At 41.5% G+C, this 23,299-nt stretch overlaps 1 protein-coding gene and 1 long non-coding RNA gene across 6 annotated transcripts in view; one reads left to right on the top strand and one right to left on the bottom strand.

Annotated features, from left to right (window-relative positions):
- The window catches only part of kirrel1b (kirre like nephrin family adhesion molecule 1b), a 71,415-nt gene extending 49,709 nt beyond the window's left edge, over positions 1-21,706 (bottom strand). For 3 of the 5 annotated variants that reach the window (XM_044220738.1, XM_044220740.1, XM_044220742.1), the window contains exon 1: positions 21,303-21,706. In XM_044220738.1, the coding sequence (XP_044076673.1) occupies positions 21,303-21,348 (46 nt within the window). In that variant the 5' untranslated portion in view covers positions 21,349-21,706. The remainder of the gene's footprint in view (positions 1-21,302) is intronic. The other 2 variants (XM_044220739.1, XM_044220741.1) reach the window with 1 other exon arrangement.
- On the top strand, positions 19,483-21,962 carry LOC122887506. Its single transcript, XR_006380558.1, has 2 exons — positions 19,483-20,078; positions 21,721-21,962. It is a non-coding gene; the product is annotated as an uncharacterized LOC122887506 (long non-coding RNA).
- Positions 21,963-23,299: the final 1,337 nt, after the last annotated feature.

The raw sequence follows: 23,299 nt of genomic DNA, 5'->3' as shown, positions 1-23,299 counted from the left end.
AGAGACAGAAAGGGCAGAAGGTTTTTCATTAGACAAAGTATGAAGGAGGTGGAGGAAGATGCGGAGGAGGCTGGAGGGGGGAGAATTCAGTCACAGGACTATCAGCAGGGAAGCAGCACCTCGGACCATCCACACATACACACACACACATCCATACAGTACAGACACATATACTGTATACACACACACAATACACAAAACAGAAGTGCGTGAAGAGGAGCACTGCTGCATCATGTGTGCCCACATGAGACAAAGTAAAATTTTCCAAATTATATACTGAGTCTTTTGTTTGAGAGTGTAATTTACCTTAACTAGATGCTGTATGTTCAAATGTTAATTTGAATTAAAAATAACTCATTGTCTCATGCTGCCTTGAGAGTTATCATTAGTGTCTGAAAAGCAGCGCAGTTGGTCTGGTTTTAAGCGTTGGAAGTATTTAAATGTCTTTGCAGCAAAAGTAGCAATAACACAATGTAAAAGTACTCCATGAGTCTGCATTCAAATTTGAGATTAAGTAAAAGTATGTAAGTACAGTAATGTTGAAAACATGTCGAAGTGTCCTTGGACAAGACAGTGAACCTCAGCTTGCTCCCCAGCCACTGGGGATGCACAAGCCAGTGGATTCCTAATCGCCGGTCCCAAGCCCAGATAAATGGGGCATCCGGCGTAAAAAAGCCTTTGCCAAATCAAATATGTGGATCATCAGATCTCCGTGCTGGGTTTGGCGGGCCTGGTTTGCCAGCGACATGGAAACAGATGATATCGCTGTGGCGACCCCTACCGGGAGCAGCCCAAAGAGGATATTGTTTGAATCTTGTGCGCCAACAGAGTGAACATGCATACCAAGAGTACAGAAGTGATGTGACATCGAGAGCAATAATAATGCATGTTGATATTTGGTGGTGAAAAGGTTCCTTCAGAGGTAACAGTACACCAATAAAAGAAGAGAAGAAGAAGAACGAAAATTGATCCAAACAAACTCAAAGAAAAAATTTTCTCTAAAAAGTAATCAATAAATAACTATAAGACCTGAAAAAGTAAAATGTCATATATATATATATGTATGTATTTAAGCCAGTTTTGTGTTGCCCTGATCACTGCATATTGACAGTAAGTGTGCTCATATGTACTTTATCTCTTTCTCTCATTTCACATCACACATTTTTCCAACGCTCAAACAAACCTGTTTCAGTGTTTACACTCTAACTCTTTCACATTCAGTACGCACTCAAACACACTCTCACACAGACTCCTAGATATCAAACACTCAAAGATATGAATCACAAATAGCTCACTTCCTCTCGCAGCCTGAATGAGCATCACGCTTCAATCAGAAATATCAAAAAAAAGGCAAGTTTTGTTCTTTTTCTCTTTCCAACAAAACAGATAGTCACAAAATCAACTGTTCACATCCTCTGGGGAGACAACAGTGAGATCTGCTTGTGTATCATTTACAGTGTTATAGTGCCTTTCAGTATACATTTTGACAGATTGTTCATGTGTACCGACTGGTGCTATACAAGCAGGTATCTGCAGATTACAGATTTATTTTTACGTTTAACCTCTTTAATTCTTGATATTGGCCATAATGTTCTTTAAATTATGAAAAAAATCTTCTCCACACTCTGAATATATTATATATGTTTGTTCCAACACTTTACTGAAGCTCAGTGATGCACATGTTGAGTGAAATATTCAAACCCGAGATGCAGTGTTTTTATGACTGCACTGTTACATAAGTTGCAAATATTCTTGCTGTCTTGTGCATCATTTATGCACATTTCCACAAAATTCAAGCTGGCATATTTGGTATCCTTGGAAACTTTGGGATCTCCAGTAGAATTTTAAATAATTATGGGTCTATATAAGTTTGTACACATGGATCCACTTGCGAATCCACCAAGTTTATGAAGTCAAAATCTAAATTAAAAAAGAATCTAGCAAGACAAACTATTAGAGCTAAAGACAGTTCTGAAACTACACAGTGTATGAGTAGAACATGACAATATACAATAGGAAATAAAGTGTTATTGTAAGTGTACATTACATACAGTAGGGTATGTAATACAACATTAAAATATTAAAACATTTCAAAACTATTTACTTCTTTGGGTGAAACAATGGCCCTTCTCTCAGACTCTGCTTCGACCAGATATCTCTGAATGCAAAAAATCTTTTACAACCAGGATCACTGTGCGTCCATGGCATTTGTTCAAGGCTTGCCCAAGTCTCATTCTGACTCATCTTGGCCTGAATCCTACTAGGAAATTGCTACTGGGCTAAAGCAATGAGAAAACATCCACTTTCTCCTTTCCTCCCAAGCAGGAGCCGCTATAGTATCAGTCCAGCTACAAGGCAATGAAATGGGTTTGCTGAAAAACTGCATTTTGATTTAGGGTTAGAACATCAGCAGACACATATTAGAAGGCAAAATATTTTCAATTTGAAGCAGCGTAAGAGAAATGAGCAAATGGACTCTTGTGAGAAGTATAAAACCAAACAGTTATTTAATTAATGGAGATGCAATCATAGTGCAATCACCACATACGTTATCTCAAACTGAGGGCCATTGATCTGGGAGAAAGTCATTTATTTGAAATGTTTCATAGATGATTCACTGTGCTGAGTCACTTTGTCAAACACAGGTCATTTTGTGGAATAAGAATGAGTCACATTTGTTTTAGTGGATATTTGTTTTGCAATCAAATCCATTATTTATTCTCAAGGTGCAGTTGCTTTAAGGGATGTACTGATGGGTGCCAATACTGACTTTTTTTAAGTGGACAGGGTATGCACAAACGTCATGATCTACAGTTTCGGCTCCAATAAGCTAACGTGCATAAAGCTACCACTGATACTGCGCAACTTCATGCATGTGTTTCACAATAAATTTTAATGTGAAGGGAGTGGTAGGCCTTTACCGTGAAACCAGAAGTGTTAAAATTGACTTTTGTGATTAGCTAACGTTTCTCTTTATAGATTTTTTCAACAATGGTGGTTTAAAAAGATGTAGAAGCATGTAATTACAATGAGGGAAGCTTTTTCCATGGGGACACACAGAGGACAGTGAATGCAGCATCAGCTGTTCTTTGTTTATACAGCAGCTCAGTGCTGTTTGTAAGGTGTGCATCTGTTCACAACACCAGTACTCCTACAGCACGAATTGTGTGTGTTAAAAGTATTAGACAAGAAGGTGATGGTGTCTGTTGTTTTGAGGTCCCCAGTTGCTTTCAATGTTGTACCGATCATTATTATGACTACTGTCGGTGATGTAGAATGCTTAAATTAAAATATGTGTTGAAAGTACAATCCTCAAGATGATGCACACAGCCACTTGAATGGCAGCCTTGATCTCCTGAATAGTTTTTGGAGCCAAAACCAGCCTTGTCTTGAGGCCAAAGAGCAGCCATTTCTGAGGTTATGAGCTTGCTTTTCTAAAGATTTAATAAACTCAAAAGTTGTGCAATTTTTGCAATGCAAAAAAAGACATGCACAGTCATTTTGGCCCTCTGGCTGTGTATTTTCGACATTGAAATGAGTGAAACAGAAAAGTTAAGTAAGCCTGGTCAGTGTTGTTTTGAATTGAGGCTACTTTTGCGTGTGACAGAGATGTGTCACTAGTTTCATACACTGAAGTAGTTTCCCCTCATTACATTTCCTATATCTTTGGAGATTACAGTGTTTTTCTCCCCCATAGGTGTTTCCCTTGGTTGAGATTCCCTACCATTGATTATTTATGTTTATCAAATAAAGGCTCTAAGTGTATTAAATTAAAGTCTCTATAGAACTGAGTTATAGTAGATTTTAAAACAGTATACAGTGAGTCATGTATAAAATGAAACATAAATTACTACCTGAAAGTATCCAAAAGTTGTTAAAAAATTAGATGAAACCATTATGACTTGAAAGGACTGTGAATGTTTAGAAACAAAGGGTAAGGATTAATACAAAAGAAGGTTTATATTAAAGAAATGTATACAGCAGGTGTAGTGTGGAACTGAAAACATGTTGTTGAAACATGTTGAACATGAAAGTTAAACAAAAAGTTAAAATTTTATTTTATTGTTAATATGTTTTTACATACATACAGTAAAGGTACACTGTCCAGATCTTAAACTTTGTCGAGAGGTATCATGGTCACACAGAATTATTAATCATGGCACATCCTAGGGCTGACATTAGTCTATATTCTTCTTACGATTAACAAATCCCATGAAAAAACCAACAATGTGTTAGTCCATCAATACTTTTCGACTTCCCTACTGCACTCAGCCTCAAGTCTAATCGTACTTTCCGAAGAAATGAATCTGTAGTGTTTAACAAACGTTACCCTAACAACTCAAACAGGAATAAATAGTGAATTTGTTGGGGACTATTTTCAGCTGGTATTTCCAGCAGCAGGATGGTGTAATTCAAAATAAACTGTAGTGCCCATGTTCATGGTAATTAAGGAACATGTCACATAGTTCAATGGTGACACTTACTGATGTGTTTTTAATAGTTTTTGGGCAACAGTGGAGGTCTAAGGCACATAGGAATAACATATATATCAGCCTTTTGCTAAACAGGCAGTACTCAGTAGGATCAATTCATTGTTGATTTTGGGATTTCTTAACAATTACAAACATATAGAATATCACCAGCATTTTCTCTTCAGTTTAGAATGTGAATGACTGTTACGTCAACCTATTATCCTTTGGCGAGAGAGATGTAAGGCCATGCAACAAAGGGCGGGCGTAATGTGAGGCTCTGCCTTGACAACTTAAGAACAAACATAGAGGCCGTCAGAATGTTAAGTGCTGCTTTGTGTAACATTAACTCCATTTTCAAAGGTCAGGACCACAGTTGAGGCAGTGATGAATCGAGCACTTCATTCCTTCGCTTATAAACCCCCCTTTCTATCTCTATTCGTCTTTATGTATGGTGGTCTAATCCCAGCCCACCCCCTCCGTCTCCTCTACCTCTCCTCCTTCATTTCCTGTATTTCTCTCTCATTTCTGTCGTTTCCTCCCCTCCCCTCTCTCTGTGGTTTTCTCTGGCCACTTAATGGAATGCATGGCATTTCCTCCCTCACTCCCACTCCCTCTGTTCTTCTTCTCCTTCTCTCCTCCTCCTCTCCCCATCTCTCTCTCCATCCTCTCTCTGGCCCCCGCTTCTGTAATGAAACGTAAACTCTGACATTTGTCAATTTAGTCTTCCCATCAACAATTTGCAGTCCGGGGGTGGAGGGTTTACTGTAGCGTGGCATCTGCAGGCTAAAGCGTCACTCGCGGCGAGCCCTGACCCCTCGAACTGTTCTCTCACTCTTTAGTTTATTTGATCTTCCTTTCATTCTTTTGTGTTCCCGTTAGTTCCTTAATCATGTTTCTCTTCTTTCTTTCTTTCATGCATTCTTTGTGCTCGTTCTTTGTTTTCTTTACTTTTGTTGTACTTTTGTCTCTTTCATTCCCCTTCTGTGTTGCTTGATAATCTCCTTTTCCTTCTTCAACCACTCTCTCCTTCTGTCTCCCTTTAATTCAATTCTCTGCTGACTGATAATCTGTTTTTTCTTTTTTTCTTCCACTGAGCACCCTCGTTCTCTTTCAATCTCTCTTTCATTCTCCAAGTTCATTGATAAGGTCTTTTGCCCTTTTCCTCCCCCCATCGTATTTCATATTCCAGTCCTCACAGCTTGAATCAATAGCAGTTTCGCAGCTAATTCCACAGCTCTACATCAATACCCAAAGGCTCCAGTCTCCTCCATCACCCCCCTGCCTGCCTACTATGAATATTCAAATGCGTATTATAATAAAGTGGTTTTTCTAAATGCATTAGCACGCAGAAGGGAGGGGAGGTTAAATCCAAAATAAAATTTTCACCATTTTAAAGGAAGTGATAAACACATTTGCAACATGATTCACCAAACACACGACAGAAGTAGATGCTTCATAAGGGATGATAGGTTAGTTTGGCTTTATTTGGAGTCTTTATTTTAAAAATGATTTCTTGTTTTTTCAACATGGTGATCTACTTTTTCGGTTAAAACTGCAGGAGAGGCAGAACAAAGCAAGGCCACAGTATACCACTGAGAGCTTGATGAAGTGGTTTTCTACATGCATTAGCAAGCAGAGACGGGTTTCATCTCAAAAGTGAGCTTTGAAAAAACTGGCACGCACTCTTACAAAGTAATTGACAGCATAAAATTTTAACAAATGATGATAGCTTTAAAGGAAAGCTAGGAATGCTGGTTTTGTTTGTCTAAACAATAATAATCATATAGGTTCTAGGTTTTTGATACTTAAGGGATTTTGAATGATTGTGTTCAGGTAATGCTTTCTTCCCCAAAAGTCTGTATTTTGGATAAAAACTCACACTGCTGAAAGGACAAACCAGGGCCAGCATGTACCACCACAGCCAAAGACATGACTCCCCCCATTCTTTTTTCTATCCTCACACATTTTCTCTCCCTCCTTCTATCCCTCTATTCATCCCTCGCTCTCCCCAGCAAATCCAAAAGTTGTGTCGCCATAGCAACAGCTGCCGTCTGCAAAAATTACCTAAATCCCTCCCTTTTTTTCACTGTGTGTTCCCAGTGACATTCAATGGATACTGTTTTGATGTGGGAACACACGATCGAGTCGGGGGGTGAAAAAAAATAAATAAAAAAGAAGCAGGGAGAGAGGTTGATGTTAGGGGAACAACAGAGCAGAGCAGCAGAGCAGAAAGAGGAGAGGAGGGATTAGAGGTGGAAAAGCCTGGTGGCCAGACAGGCAGGCAGTCAGCTGAAGAGAAATAGAGAAAAAAGGGTGAGACAGAAAGCAAACACAGACAGGGACGGACACATGAAAACATCCAGACAGACAGTCACACAGATACATAAAACACAAAACATACAAATAAACAAACAAACAAAGAGTAAACAAAGAAAGGCAAGCCAAGGGCACACAAACACCCAGCAGCAGACAAACAGAGAAGCAGACAGACAGACAGACAGACAGACAGACGGAGAGACTGACCCAGTGAGACAGGGCAGCATGTGAAACAGGTAGCAGGCAGAGAGGAGACAGACATGCGTCGCCATGGTAACATTGAAACCAGTTAGTAAAGGAGAAAGGGAAAAAGAGGTGGGTGGGGTGGGGTGGGGGGGGGGGGGGGGGGGGTAAGAGGGAGAGATATAGGAAGCATGCCGTCCCCATGGTAACACAAACGGAGGGATCCTGAGAGAGGAAACTAGGCCGACACACAAAAATAACAACACAAAAGGCACATTAAGAAAGTGGGAAACCTGGTTCTCGAAATCTCAGCATCCCTCCCTCATTCTCCCATCTCCATGCAGTGCTATGGCCTGATTTGCATCACTGTGTTGTATGTTGTATGATGTGTTTATGAGAAGCCTCAGCCAGCTTCTATGTGGCCAATTAGTGCCTCCAACATGCCATTTATGATTCCCAGACTTTGCCAGCAAGCAGCAGTTTTATCTCTGTGATGAAGAAGGCATGTAGTTGTGGAAAAACCTGGATGGATGGTGTAAATTATTACAGCTTGCAGCATTATTCTTGGTTGGATGGCATACAAGGCAATCTGTTGTCTTATCATGTGTGTGAGACAAGGCCAGTTTCCAGGATCATGGCTGAGCCAATTCGGCAAAGACAATCCCATTCAATTGAGATAAAGCCTCGGTGGAAATCATGGAGCTGGGAAACTTCCCCAGAACGCTTATCAGACGCTAGTAATTACTCTTCAGCAAACACGCCAGCAGATTTGCAACTATTGTACCACTTAATCAGAGCATTGTGAAAGCAAAAAGGCTTGTGGCAGAATGTGACGAAATGAGTCAAGTTGCTTGACCTGAATGTGCTGCTGACTACAGCGACTGTCATTGCCAGGAAAAGAGTCACCAAACATAGCCTGCGGATTTACACTGAGAGCTAGTAGTGGCAGCATGGTCTCAATGAGCCCACTGTCATTGAACAGAACAGTGCACAACATGGGAAACAGCACAGAGAACTAGCAGCTAATGGCTAACTAGCTACTCTAGTTGGCGCCTACTGCTTTCAAAGTTCATCAAATGCTTTTGGAAAATGCTATTAAAATTGTCGCACAAGTAGTTTTGCTCTTTGTTTTATTTATAAAATAATCCACCTTAACAAACTCCATCAGTATTCACAGAGCTTGCATGATCTTCAGAACACAGATTGTTACCCCAGGTATCATTGAAAATTCCCCCTTTCCCAGGCGTATTTACTATTGTGTTGGGTCATTAATGCATGCTCAAGTCATAATTACTATATTTCCAACAGCACTTTAAGGCAGCATAATTGCAGTGTGCGGCAGATGGCTGTTGGCTAACTGGCTTGCAGTTACACCTAATGGCTATTTGCTATCGGTGTAAAACAGGCTAATGGTTCGCTGGCCAGCAGCTATAGCTTAAAATAGACAGCTGTCCTGTGTGGGCTCAGCCAGAATTGAAATGACTATGTGCTCCTCATTATCTGCTGCAGTGAATTCACCACACAATGACTGTCCATAAAAGCAAAAGAAAAAAAGTGATAAACATTTTTTTCCTGCATGATGTCTGAGTGCACTGAAGCTAAATTCAAAAAGGTTAATTTATGCAGAAAAACTGGACTAGCTATGTCTAATTATAATGGCCATTAATCTTGGAAAATAATTATCCTTGTGAAGTTGAGTATAACAAATGTAAATTGTTAATGATTGTATATAGCATAACTGCTGTTCAAAGCCAGACTGTGTGGATGTTTATAGGCAGTATGCTCCACAAAAGACATTCATGCTGTTTTTGTCTGCAATTTCATCTTTCAACTCAAGAGGGAATGGATGGGGAGACGGAGAATGTATATTCCTTTTCAAACAAGGAGACTAATTACAAGGGATTAAATAATTGCATGGGGAATAGTCAGGAAATCTTTGTTCCAAACCCCATTAATTTCACCCTGCACCGTCTAGTGTATAATGGGTTGACTTTATGTGAGCTGTTTCAAAGGACGAATCTACAAGATATTTTCTGTACTGTTAAGAAAACAGCAGTTCAAAAAGGCAGAGGCACAGAAAGCTTCAGTGTGAACGACTCAGATTCAATTGAGGCTGAAAAGTCATGCACCCACACTCTAACTTCTACAGAGGAAGCATTTGATGTTGGAAAAAGTTTGATGCAAGTACACTACCTTTTTAATAATTTAAAACAAAATAATTCTTAGGCTGCTGGTGTGCAAAACTCTTAAAAAGTATGTATAAAAAGCGTGAGTTAGTATCACTTGCTAATAAGACAGTTTTTCAGTTTTACTTGTGTCAAGGTCTAGAAACAAAGTATGATGAGGAACACATGGAAAGCACACTGGTCCCATGACATGATACCACTAGCTAATAGCTAGTATACTACCACTTTCCCATGTAGTTGAATATCTGCATTTGGTGTTGATGAACATTTTTGTTCTGCAATGCAGTGCACAATAGAATATATTCTGGTCCCCAAATGTTTTTTTAATTTTAATCTTTACGAGACATTTATACGGGTTATAAAGCAAAGCTCTTAATTTACTGGTCAATGGAGTGAGTAAGGACTTAAGACATTCAGGATTCAGGAACACATCAAGCTGCTTTTGTATTGACAGAGGCCAGTTAAGGTGGTTCAAGAACATCGAGCTGAAGAAGACCTATAGGAAGTTGCTAAGGAGAAGGACCTTTAACCCTTCTAGTCACACTTTTGTTACACCGTTACTATTTTCCAGCACTTTTGGTTTCCAGAAAACCATGTTCATCATGTTCACTCCCAGTAACCCATCCAGGGTACTCTACCTTCACTACCTCTTCTGTCCATATGGCATGTCTGGTGTGTGCTATGGGCATGAAATGACACTATCCTACATTAGTTGGCCAGTTTATGTTTTCATAAAGTGGACCTCTACGTCTAAATTCACCATATCATTCACAGTCTTCACCATATAATGTTCACAAAATTAAAGAATTAATATTCATGCTCAAACCAGAAGAATTTTTTGAGTCGGTTTCATGCTGAAAACACATTTTATCATAAAACTATCAAAAATACATACTGAAATTTGAATTTGTCAATCCAGCCCACCTCTTCTTTGTCCATCATTTTATACATTTCACATACTAAATATTGCACACACTCAAGTTTCTATACTATCAGAGTGTAGGATGAAGAATTTGGACACTCTCCCCCTACATGACCCATGTCGACTCTTATTGTGGATCACCATGTAGCTTCAGTGCTTTCGGCGGAAACAGATCGAGGCCTCTGTGGTCAGAGCTGTCTGAACTCTGGGACTCCCAATCAATCCTCTCCCTCTCTCTCTGTCCCCCCCTCTGTGTTTCTCATTGCTCACTCGCCCTCGCCACACAGTGATGGAGGTCATGTGTGGTCAAGAGCTGAGAATGGACAATCAGGCAGCAGCTGTACCCAGTATTATCACTGCAGCTCATATCTCTCTCTCTCTCTCTCTCTCTCTCTCTCTCTCTCTATCTCTCTCGGCTCTATACAGTACAGCCATACATTCCCCCGATCGCGCTGTCTTTATCTCCCATTTTCAGTGCTGAGCAGTACATCAATGTGATTACTTTTTTTTTTTTACTAGTAGTGTATGGGATTACAATTATAATTCATTAATTACATCACAGTAACTAATCCCAGTAACACCCCACTCCTTTGACATTATGGGGGGTTAGTTTGCTGCCATGGATGGGAGGGATTTTATCAGTTTTGTCTCTATGCTTTCAAAACCAATTCTAGCAAATTTAGAATGATTTGTCGTTACATTTGGAAACAAAATACCACGACAAAGGTGTAGCCTGGTTCCAAGCCTCTGAATCGTTGGCCACATCTCTGATTTGTTTAGCGATTCAAATAGGGTGGTGTTGTGCTCATTTCTGCCAGTTGGAAAAACAATCGACCAATCATAGCTTTGTAGGAAGGCTTAAGATTAAATTCCTTCATAGTTAGCTTGCTATCTAGCTACAACCATGAACCATGAGCGACACAAAAAGGCCGCAAAAATGGCGTAGATGTGATCGACACAGCTGCACCGGTTGATGTAGGTCAATTTACAGAAATAACAACTCTTAAATCAACACGTCTAAGATCTTTGTGAAAAATGTAAATTTAACTGCTCCTAGCAGCCTTTGGCAATTGACTTTTTATCAAAGAACCACATGCTTTCTAACACAGTGGCTCATCTTTTGTACTGAATATTCAACCAGGAGAGTTTTATGCCCATCCAAGTCTTGGAAGCACTCCAACTGACAGTCATCTCACATTGTTTATGCTGAAAATAAACAGGACTATTACAACCTGAACCCTGGATGTGCGAAACAACTCCTCCCACTTCTCAAAGTAAAATAATGTAATCGTAATCACTTTTTCAATAAGTAATGAGTCATTAATTAAATTTTTTAATTAACTTGCCCAACACTGCCTAATTACCCTTCATTGCAGTCCCGTAAATTCACTCTTCCTTTGCTTATCTTGCCTTTTACATTTTTCTCCGTATATGTTTTTTTAAAGTTTCTCCAAGTCCTTTTTCTCCCTCTTCCGCCGTTGCTATGGTAACTCTCTCTCTCTTTCTCTCCCTCCCTCTCCCTCTGTCTCTCTGGTGCACCCCCACTTTCCCCTCTCTCTCTCCAGTGGCTGGTTGGATGGTTGCTATAGAAACAGACTTATTTAAAAGAAGAGCTAAGAAATTATCTTTTTCTCTCGCTTTCCCCAACACGCTCACTTTAGCTCCCTCGCTTCCTCTCTCTTTCACTTGCTCCATCTCGCTCCCCCTTTTCCTCCCCGCCTCTCTCTTTCTCTCTTTCTTGGTTTGCCTCAATCACAAGCGAGCAGACCTACTCTTTTATTTTCCTTTGGCCCTCACCGTAAATTGTGGATTTGCACACACACACACGAATACACAAACCTGCAATCTCTCTCTATCTTCGTCTCTCTAGGCTGCCCCCCTCACACACACACACACAGACGCACACACTTTTTCCAATGGTCTCTCTCGCACTGCTGCACACACGCAAACACACACACACACACAAACATACAAACACACAAACCTGCAATTTCTCTTTATCTTCTTCTCTCCTTACCTTTTGGGGACTTGATTTTTGTCCCCTCATTGGACTTGGGTCCCCATAATGTGAGTGTATATATTGTATGTCCTCACAACATGAAATTCAATAGGCCTTTTTCATTGAAGATATTTTGACATGTCACAGTATGAAAATCACAGGTGTAAATAATAAAATGAATGATGGCTGAATTCTAATTAGTTGCTTCAGTTTAAAGGTCCTGGTATTGTCCATGCTAGCTCACTGTCACTCTGTTAGGGTTTACTGGGACACTTGAATACTACAAAGCCATCGTTAATTTTGTTAAAATGGACTTGTGCTTTTGATGCTAAGACGAATCAAAATGTCTACTGTGAAAAGGCCTATTACAAACAACCACGAGCACACACAATGCAAGGTGCAACTAACCCAAGAATGTGGCGTCTCTCTCAGTGAAAAACACACTCGCAGTCTAATCTCCTTTCCAGAACAATGACAAATCTCACTCTGACATAATCTTCACCTGTGATGCCATAACTAAATTTAACGCCACCGGAACTACAGACAAGCAGTGTGACGTCACTGTCCCCCTTCACTGCCACCGCTGAGAGCTGCTCGCTTATCTCCCCTGCACCTGGGCATATCAGGCCTCACTGTCACCCCCACCACCACCACCTCAACCAACCCTGCTCTCGCCTTCTCCTCACCTCGCTTCATCGAGCCTCGCCAAGCCGAACAGAAGCCCGCGGTGTTATCATTTCCTGATAGTTATCGACTTACATTAAAACATAAGCGGGGAGGGAGGAGGAACAGGCAGATAGACAGACAGAAGGATGGAAACACAAACAGAGTGGGTGGTGATGGATCCGGCTTTCATCATCAGTAATCATGTTGTCCATTTCCATCTTTAAATCGCTGCTGCTTTTATCACCATTTAAAATCCACCAAAGGAAAAGAAATAAAAGGGTAGAGGGATGTATTGAGACTTCAAAAAAACTTGGTCGTGGTGCCCACGCAATAAAATCATTTGGTTACACAAGTTCCGTTCCTGATAAGGGAAATAAGTTTGGAAAAGCCTCTGTGGGAAAGATTGGAAGGCGCTAAATGTTAAATTAAGTGAAAGTGGAGCCAGTGAATATTGGGTCTGTAGGGTGTATAAAATGAGGATTATGATCGTCACACATTGGATTTTTGAAAGAGAAAGTATTAAATATTACAAACTTTTCCTTTAGCAGAAGCTTTGGTTTGAGTAAGATGTGCTGTCTTAATAGAATTAGTAATTGCCTGATTAGACGAGGATTAAAGGAATGACTTGAAATATAATGATATGGTAATGTATATAAGGTATAGCTAGTTTAATATAATATAATGTGGTATAATGCGTTTTGTCACCGCACTCAGTTCTTATTTTGACAATGTTCTGACAATGTCTGTGGACCCACCAACTGAAATAAAGGTTTATCAAATGTTTGGATATTATTCCACGCATGTTATCTTGCCACCTTCCTCAGAAGAAACTCTCAAGCAAAATTGGTTTTTGTGTTTTACTCATGTTAGCTGGCTACTTGCAACAGTAATCAGAACACAGCATGCAAATCGAGTGGCTAAGCAAGTGATGACGGACTGATGACCTTGATGACAGTAAGTTCAAAATCAGTATCCTACTGTTGTGGGTGTGACAGGCAGTAATGACAAAATATGCAGCAGAGACAGACCACACCAGGTTCGAGGTAATTACTGTACAAATAGCTAATAAAGAAAGAATAATTTAGAATTATAATTCAGTTTTTTGCCTAATCATTTAATTTCTTCTAGTAGGCCCGTAGCAACGGTTCTGTAGCCTAGTACTGGTCTGCAACCACTGTGGTATGGTACCGAATGATGTGGTATGTTATATCTCATCTTTTAATTAAATAGTTTTTCTATTCTATTTTTCTATTTCTTTTGAGTGTATTGTAGTCTGCAAATCGCTTACTTAGTTTGGCAAAACATCACTTTTAATTATGTAAAATAAAGAAAAGTAAACAAATCTTAACAATTTTAAAGCTGTAACCACCTAGCGATGTGTTTACTTGACAATGATAAAAACACATAATCAACGAGGCGAGTATTATTATTAAATGTTTTTTATGATTCCTAAGTTTGGTACCGATACAATACTTCAATACTTAATACTAGATTTTGAGAAATATAAATATGTTTTTTTGCAAACCCCCTTTTTATATTGGACAAAAGAAATGAATGTTCTAAAATTTAAAATGTTGTTTAAACACAAGCAGCCATACAAGAGGTTTTCCAAAATCAAATAATCTAAAATTGGCAAATTTTTTATTTAAATCAGGAACTATCTGATCAAAGGATAAGTAAATAAGATTACCAATCTGACCAGACATTTGAAGCAAATTTTCAGTACTTGACAGTTTTCAGTTACACTTTTTTAAGATTGTTTTTTGGGGTATTTGGCCTTTATTTTTTCTAAAGTGTACAGTAGAGTGATGGACAGGAAATGTGGAGCGAAAGAGAGGGGGATGACATTCACCAAAGGTCCCCAGCCAGGTTTGAACCGATGATGTTGGTACGCGTCTTAAACCCGTGGGCCAACATGATGCCTTCGATTATACATTTTAGTAAAAGCAGTCCAGTACCCAGCCCTAATAATCAATTGTCAAATAATAATTGAATAATCTGTCAGTCACATAATCACTTTAAGGTCCAGTGTATAGGATTTAGTGGCATCTAGCAGTGAAATTGTAGTTTGCAACTATTTGAATACCGCTCGCCTCACCCTCCCCTTACAAGTGTGTAGAAGAAACTATGGTGGCCATGAAAAATGCAAACAGCCCTATCTGTAGCCAGTGTTTGGTTTTTCCATTCTGGGCTACTGTAGAAACATGGCGCTGCAACATGGTGACCTCTGTGGAAGGGGACCCGCTCCCTACATAGATAAAAACGGCTCATTCTAAGGTAATGAAAACACAACATAACACAATTATACACTAATCAAAACATACTTAGAAATATTATATTCCATTTCTGCCAATAGCTCCTCCTAAATGTTACACACTGGACCTTTAATTGTTTCATTGACGGCATGGGACGGTGCAGTATAGTGTTACATAATGTATAGAATAAGTGCAAATACACACACACAGACACACAAACACACAGTTATCCAGCAGCATGCATAATCCAGGGCAAAGACAAAAGGAAAAACCTTGTGATAGCGATCTTGTAATGGATCAGATTGATTTAATTCACTGCGCCGGACAATTTCTCATTCTTAATCCTCAAGATGTCTCTGAATGGATTTTATGTGGGAGGCCCATTCAATTGTTCTCTCTCACCTCCACACATGAAACTCTCAGACAGTGAGCGAGCAAGAGAAAACACAAGCAGACAAAGAAACAGAGAAAGAGAGACATAGAAACATAAACTACCTCCACATTCAGCTTATTTGATCTCACAGCCCTTTTTGTTGACATTTTTCCTCATATAAAAGCAAGCACTTCTATGCTTTTGATGCTTTTATGCTTGATGTCTGCATTTCTATGAAAGCTTCTCCTTAGAGAGGGTGGCCAGTTTGGTTTCTCACTTTCCCTTCCAAAAAAGCTAAGAAGGGTTACTTCCAGCCTTTTATCACTTTTATTGAATACTCATGCAGAGAAGGAGACCCACTTTATTTATCCTTGGAGGGCTGAGGACTCCGTCAAGGGCGGAGCTTTATGCATTGCAGCGTGTTGCTTGGAACAGCGGTGAAATATGCTGAAAATGCCTGGAAAACTCCAGGCCCTGCTCTCCCAGGAGAGCCCCATCTATAATAGGCCTGGCTGTTTCCCTCTGCTCCCTCGCTGCAACCCTCTCCACACATAAATCTCTGCTCCCCAACCCTGCTCTCCTCCTCCTTCACTCCAGTTAGCTCCCACTCCTCTTCTGCATTTCCCTCCTGCCCTCATCCACACTCCTGCATCTCCTTTATTTTTTCTTTTTCAGCACTCCTTTCATTAGTGTTCCTTCCTCAATTTCAACTGGTCCTCTGATGTCTTCCTACCCAAATTTCTCTCCCCTCATCCTGTTGTCTTCTTATCTCCAGTGTCTGTTTTCTCCATCCTGTCTCCACATGTCCTCTGACCATTCATCTCCTCAATTCTCCTTCACTCCTCTGCCCTCTTCCTACCCAAATTTCTCTCTTGTCCCTATCATCTATTCTTCTTCTCGCTCCTCATCTACTCCTGCTCCCTTACTCCAACCTTTCTCTACTCCTCTTTAACTCCTATTGGCTCCTCTTCACCCCCCTCCTGCATTCCTCTGGTCTCAACTACGCTTCTGTATCCCCCTTTCCTTTTTCTTCTGCTCTCCTTCTATTAATGTTTCCTCCCTCCGTCTCTGCTCCTCCTTTGAGCGCCCACAGAAATCTGCTGCCTTCCTTCACTCCTCTGTTCTCTTCCTCCTACCCAAATTTCACCCATGACTTCCCATCCTCTTTCCTTCTCTCCCCTTCACTCTTCTACCCTTTTCCTTATCAAATTCCTCTCCTACCTTCAACCTTTCCTCCTCTCTCCTCATCTGCTCCCCTATTTTTCTACTCCTCAGCCCTGCTTGCAGCCTTCTCCTTGACTCCTGTTAGCTCCCACTCCTCTGCACTCCTCCTCTTAATTTCCCTCCTGCCTTCATCCTCCCTCTGCCTCCATCTCCACTCCTCTCCTGACCACTTTTTCACTGCCTCCTTCACCCCTCTGCCCTCCTCCTCCCACCTGAATTTCTCTCCTCTTTTTCTCCTCTTTTACCTTCTTCTCCTCCTCTTCATTTCTCTCTCTTGCACTCCTCTGGCCTCATCTATACTTCTGCATCTCCCTTCTTTCTTCTTCGGCCCTCTTTCCATTGATGTTTCCTTCCTCTCTCTTCACTTCTCCTCTGACTGCCCCCTTTCCTCTGCTCTCCTCCTCTCACCAGAATTCCTATCCTGGCCCTTCTTCACTCCTCTCACTTTTCATCCTGCAAACTGAATTTCTCTCTTGCCCTCATCCTCCCTTCTTCTTCTTCTCTCCCCTCATCTAGACTGCATACCCCACCCCCCAGTCCACTACTCCTCCCTCATTCAGGCTGACATATCAGCCAGAGTGACGGGTGTCAGTCCTAATACCAGTCGACGCTCTCTGTTAGGATCTGTGTACTCTTCAGTCTTTCACTCCTACACACACACACACACACAGTCAGCCTGTGCAGAGGAGAGAAGGGGGAATTTGCCGATGTCGTTTTAGCAGATTACTAGATTATCAGGACATTGCGGTGAATTAAGCGTCGGCTAATTGTGGCGGTTATTTTATTTATTTATTTTAATTGCTGTTCCTTGTCACCTCAGATTACACTTCCCGCGCCATAAGGATATCAGATCTGTCAGGTACTGGAGGGCTTTGGGATGAGGCCCACACACACACACTTAAGTCCGCCGCCGCCACCGCCGTGCTGTTTGAACCTCCGCTCTGCTCTTAAACAAGGCTTGTCATGCCATTTTTAATTATCTTCATTTGAGAGTACAGCGTTTTTTATTGAAGTGGATTTTTTTTACCACCCAATTAGAGCAACAGAGTTAGTCAACCTTCTATATTCGCTTTTATGGCACGATCGGTACAGTATGGCCCTAATGGCCAAGGTTGGGGGTTTGATTCATCCTGCGGCCGCTCATGCAAGCAATGCACATCAGTGGTGCTTCAGATGATAAAATCCACCAAGAAGAAGAACATGTTTAGTTGCTTTGTATATTGAACAACAGTGACAAAACCATACTTTGGGGCCTTGATTAATATTTTTCTTCCTCGGTCCTCAGACCGTCTGAACATGACCTTAAAGAAGCACTAGTGTAAAAACAATGCGCTCCTGTGTTGTAGTGTTGTAATGTTCTAATGTTGTAGTGCATTTTTCCAAATCTTTACATGCTGTAAATGCCAAAAAGAGTTCTGACTTAACCCACAAACCCTCATCTGAGACTATTTTTGTTGTTAGATGATTCAGAAAGGAATTACACAACTGTTTGAGGGCGTAACAGTGGACAGCTTAAAACTAATGATCAAAGTCACTGTACTAAGTTACAGAAAGTGGAATAAACAATTTTAGGGACTTTGAAGACTCTCTGTCATCCAGGTCATAGTATATCTAAAAGTGCAAAGTCAAAGCCAACTGGACTTGTCTTAGATTCTTGAAGATGTTTTGGATGAGAGCCATTTTCAACAATCTAAAGCAAGTCCAGTTGGCTTTGACATAGTATTTCTAGCGACCTTTCTGAGGATCCCTCTGTGCCCCTTGAGCCCACTTTGGTCTAAACCTGTGCTGATGCAAACCATCAAACATTGATGGTCCGGCTGGGTTGCTGTTGAAGAAGAGACTCAAGCCAATAGGGCCTTCTCTCTCTCTCTCTTTCTCTCTCTCTCTGCTTCCTGAGCGCTCCTGCTCTGCCTCTGTTTATCCTCAAACATCCCCTCTTGTCAACAGATTAGGACTGAACCCCGCTGTCTCTTTCTTTCTTCGTCTCTCTCTGCCTCCATCTCTCTGTCTTTTGGCCTGTCTCTTTACATCTGCGCCTTTGCTCTATTCTTGTGACGGGAGAAAAGAGTGGGAGGAGGAGGGGGGAGAAAACAGAGAAAAAGAAAGTCTGTGTGTGTGTGTGAAAGAGAGAGAGGAGGGAGATGAGACAGGTGCTTGCAGTGCAAGAATTGCTTTGCTTGCTTTGCTTGCATGATCAGGCTGCAAAAATGTTCAGCTCAAGCAAAAGTGCTGTTCAAGAATCGACTCCGAGAAACAGGCTTCCTCGCCTGTGGCCAGAGCGGCGCTGGCAGCACAGTGTCGGATCACAGCATCAACACGCTACATCGGACCCACACACACATATAAATGTACAGGGTCGAACGGTAATTACAGAGGCCCACAGACGCGCGGTCAACCACACAGTGATGTAGTTGGCCTGTGTTAGGAAGCCAGGCACACCACCGGACTGAACAGTAAATCAGGCTGCTCAGAGAGAGGCCGTCAGAGCTGTCAGCAGAGGAAAGCAGGCAGCAGACACCTGGAAGACTCCAAACAGGCTAAACACACATTAGGCTGCAGCTGCTGCATGTAGGGGACGGATTCACTCTGATCACATTTACAGGCTTACACCGGCTCAGCTGGAGACACTGATCTGCTGCTCTGCTCTGTTCTCTGCTGTTCTGTTTCTGTTCTCTACTGTGTTCGGCTTCTCTGCTGTTTCTGATCTTTTCTGTTGGTTCTGTTATTTGTATTTTTCTGTTCTGTTTCTCTGGTTTTCTGTTCTGTTCTCGTTCTGTTCTGTTCTGCCCTGTTCTGCCCTGTTCTCTTTTGTTTTGATCTGTTCAGGTTTCTGTTCTTTTTCTGTTGCGTTTTGTTCGGTTCTTTTCTTCTCTGTTCTCTTATGTTCTATTCTGTTCTGTTCTGCTCTGTTTCTGCTTCCATCCCTGTTCCGTTCTCTTCTGTTCTGTTCCGTTCTGGCCCGTTCTGTTTTGCCTTGCTCTGTTCTGCTCTCTCCTCTTTTGTTCCGTTCTGTCCTGCTCTTTTCTGTCTTGTTCTTTCCTCTTTCTACTCTGCTCTGCTTTGTTTTGTTCTGTTTGATTCTCTATAGCTATAAAAATCAAACTTTACTCTTTCATCTGGCTACAACCAATACACTCAGTATATTTAGCCTTAATTAATCTGAGCTCCTTAGAATATTGATTGATTGGCATTTATCATAATGTCAACTGATCTAATCTGACACATTCTATTCTCATCAAAAGAAAAATGTATCCATCCTTCAATCCAAGATGCTCAGACTGTTTGCTGATTGTTGTTCACTGTGGGTATTGCTCTATTCTACTTTGTTGTATGAATCAATAATAATATTCTATTCTATTCTACTCAGGTGGGCAGCTCTGCTCCAGCCTGGGAGCTCCTCTGACTGTCTGTCTCAGCAGATCACCGTCTGTGGTTCATCACACCGGCGACCTGCGGCACCGGGGACCCAGGTGCTAAAGCAGGTACACACACACACATACACACACACACACACACACACACTTGAACTGTTCACATCAGGCCACCTCAATTAATCACCTCTGTCTTTGGAGCCCTGACTGCCCTCAAACACAAATGCACACTCGTCCTCTCTCTCACTGAGTGTGTGTGTGTGTGTGTGTGTGTGTGTGTGTGTGTGTGTGTAGAGAGAGAGAGAGAGAGAGGGCAATCTGTCAAGGTGATCGATAAAGAGGGACATTAATATTAGTAGTGGGGCTCTCCTCCAGTCCAGTGAATATGTCTCCGTCTTTAAGGTAAAATATTAATTTTTCTTGGCACCTGCACGTTTGCAGCGGTGCCACGCGCACTGGCACGAGCACGCGAGACTCTACCTGCATGCTAAGAGGAGGATGCACTGCTCTCTCTCTCTCTCTCTCTCACACACACACACACACATTGACTTTGTGTCTCGAGGGACACTTGCGCTGGTCTTTACCCTCCACTCTGTCTCTTACGCACACACACACAAACACACTAAGGAATGCACGTGTCTGGCGCGTGCGTGCCGTATGTGCGCGCGCGCGTGAGTTGGAAATTGATCCAGTGTGACTCACGTTAAAGCCCGGTGACCAGACTGTGCATTGGATCCTCGACTCATCAATCATCCCCTGGCTGGCAGGCTATGCGCAGAGTGTGTTTGTGTGCGCGCACATGTGTGCATGTGAGCGTGCTTGTAACATATCTTCTGTTGACCCCACACTGCGTTTGTTTTTTTCAACCAAATCTATCTATTCATGCGTTTTAAAGGTCACGTCAAAGCAATGTCGTGTGCAGATGCTCCACATCTCTCGCATAAACTGTAGTTGAAGAAAAATTTACGCAACGCGTCTGGACCGCTTGTGTCTGCACTCTAAATCTCATTTTTTCCAAGCAGAGCAAAGACCCTGAACACCCCAAGGCTCGTTTCCCTTCGGCGCCTGTGGGCTGAAATGATGATGTCCAGGGCAGCACAAATCTGTAACAACATAACACATATCCATGCGCGCTCATACACAGACACTGCCAGACATATAGATGCACAAACACATGCACTGCCAGCAAAGACAACACAGAGCGCACAGACGCCCGCACACAACAGGGTAAAGAGGAAGGGTAAAAGGAGAAAAAAATCGTGCATTAAGAAGAAACTTTCCGTTGTTGCTCGTGCCTTAGCCAGTTCAGGCTGAGTGTGTTTAAACATCTCTCACCTTGGTTCAAAGTGATCGCCAAAGTTATGATCCACAGGGCTGGCATGGTTCAGCCGAGCGCATTCAGATTCCTCCCCTCGGCTCTGCTTCCCCGAAAAGACACCATCAATTCCTCCCGACCAGGTGAATTTAACTGGAATCCTCTTTGAGTCATGAGAGTGAAAGAAGCCAAATTTAGAGGAAAAAATCCTATGCCTCCTTTCCTCTCTCCTCTTTTCCTTTCTTCTACTCGTTTCCCTGTTTTTCCTGTGCGTAAAACAAAAGTCTCCACTTTTTTTTGCCTGCTCTCTTGGTTTCTCAGTCTGCGTCTCTTTTCCTCTCTGCACTCTAGATTTCCATTTAAACAGGACTGAATTCCTCTCTCCCTCTTTTCTCTCGCTCTCTTTTCCTCTCTGCCCCCCTCCCCTCATACAATCAGTAACCCACACCCCCTCCCTCCTCCTCAACCTCCTCCACGCTCCAAATCTCCTTTTGGATTCCACAGGGAGGAAGAGGAGGGCGCTCCAGCGGCCGCAACGAGAACTGCGCTTTAAACATGAAAATTTAAACCATCAACTCCTTTAATCTCACAACTGAGTTCATCTTAAACGCAGAACATTCTGTAGCAGGTTATGGTTGTAAATCTTTTAAAATACTGAATAAAAGTCCTACAAAATGGCATGGTAGTGTAGATGTGTGGTTATGATATTATTTAAAGGATCAATCAGATGTTTTGACGGAAATACAGCAATACTCTCATATATCATAGAAGGGATCTAGAAGCTTCAGCAGTTTGGTGTTTATCATTTAAAAAATAACTGTAGGCCTATATATAAACCAGTTTTAAGCACTCCGCGTTTACAAACAATAATGATGCAAACACATATTTTAAAGGACCTGAAAACCTATTTTCTCAATCACCTTGTTGCTATGAGTAATGGGGTCCAACATGAACACAACATTTTCTGCCAAAGTTAGAACCGTTTTGGTTATTTGACAGATTTCTGTCTTTGTCCTTGCCTTTCTCGCTGGTTTTAAGTGGGCGGGGCAAAGCTGGAGAAAGGTGATGTCATGTATTTCCATGCCTCATCGCAGTTTTGAAACATTTCAATCAAAATGTGACAACAGTGTGTGGGAATGTTTGCTTTGCAAGGACACTGTCAATCAATCTAATAAGCCCCACCTACACAGTCTCATAAAGCAGACTAGCTGAGTTTTTGAGTGTTAAATCAAGACCAGACTAAAATTACCAGCTGCAACAGCGTGGCTGGTATTGTTTTCACCTTGTGAGTCTGTGTGTGTGTGTGTGTGTGTGTGTCATCATGGCAAAATGTGGTCCTGGAGACACCTACTGTAGCAGGAACTACCACAGAATCGGGTTTGAGTACTTTGCCAGGTGTTTATGTCTGTCTGTTTGAATGTGGACAGATTTAATCAATGCAATAGCGTCACAACCGTGCAAGATGCAGTCACGAAACTTTACAGGTGTGTAGTTGAGATCAAAATGAATGCAGACTTCGAGGATGGGTGTGGTCCAAGCAAGGGCACCGGAAGTGGGCCCCCCAGATGGTCTCTAGTTTGTCACTGTTGTTTAAGTCATGAATATTCAATGTGATAGATAAATACTTAAGATTTCAAACCAAGTTTTCAGGGCCTTTAAGTTACTCCATATATGAAAAGACCTGTCAGTCAATATGAAAGTAATATCAGGCCCAAAGCTTTTGTTTTGAATCATACACTTTAACAAATTGCTGTAGAAATACAGTCAAATCCTAACAGTAAAGTAACCCTCTTCCTAAATAGGGGGAAATACTGTATTTTTTATGCTTTTTGGAGCCCAAAACAAGAACAAACATTAACAGTAGGCTACAGTAAGAATTGATCGCACAATACAGTATTTACATTTTCACAGCAGTAATCGACCGAAGCCACATACAGCATCATATAGTCTTATCGTTCTTCATCCTCAATCGTTCTTCAACCAAATCTATCTATTCATGCGTTTTAAAGGTCAAGTC

The sequence above is a fragment of the Siniperca chuatsi genome, linkage group LG13, assembly GCF_020085105.1.
Source record: "Siniperca chuatsi isolate FFG_IHB_CAS linkage group LG13, ASM2008510v1, whole genome shotgun sequence".
Taxonomy (NCBI): Eukaryota; Metazoa; Chordata; class Actinopteri; order Centrarchiformes; family Sinipercidae; genus Siniperca; species Siniperca chuatsi.
The sequence above is the reverse complement of the archived record's forward strand: the minus strand, read 5'-3'. Positions and strand labels throughout refer to the sequence as shown.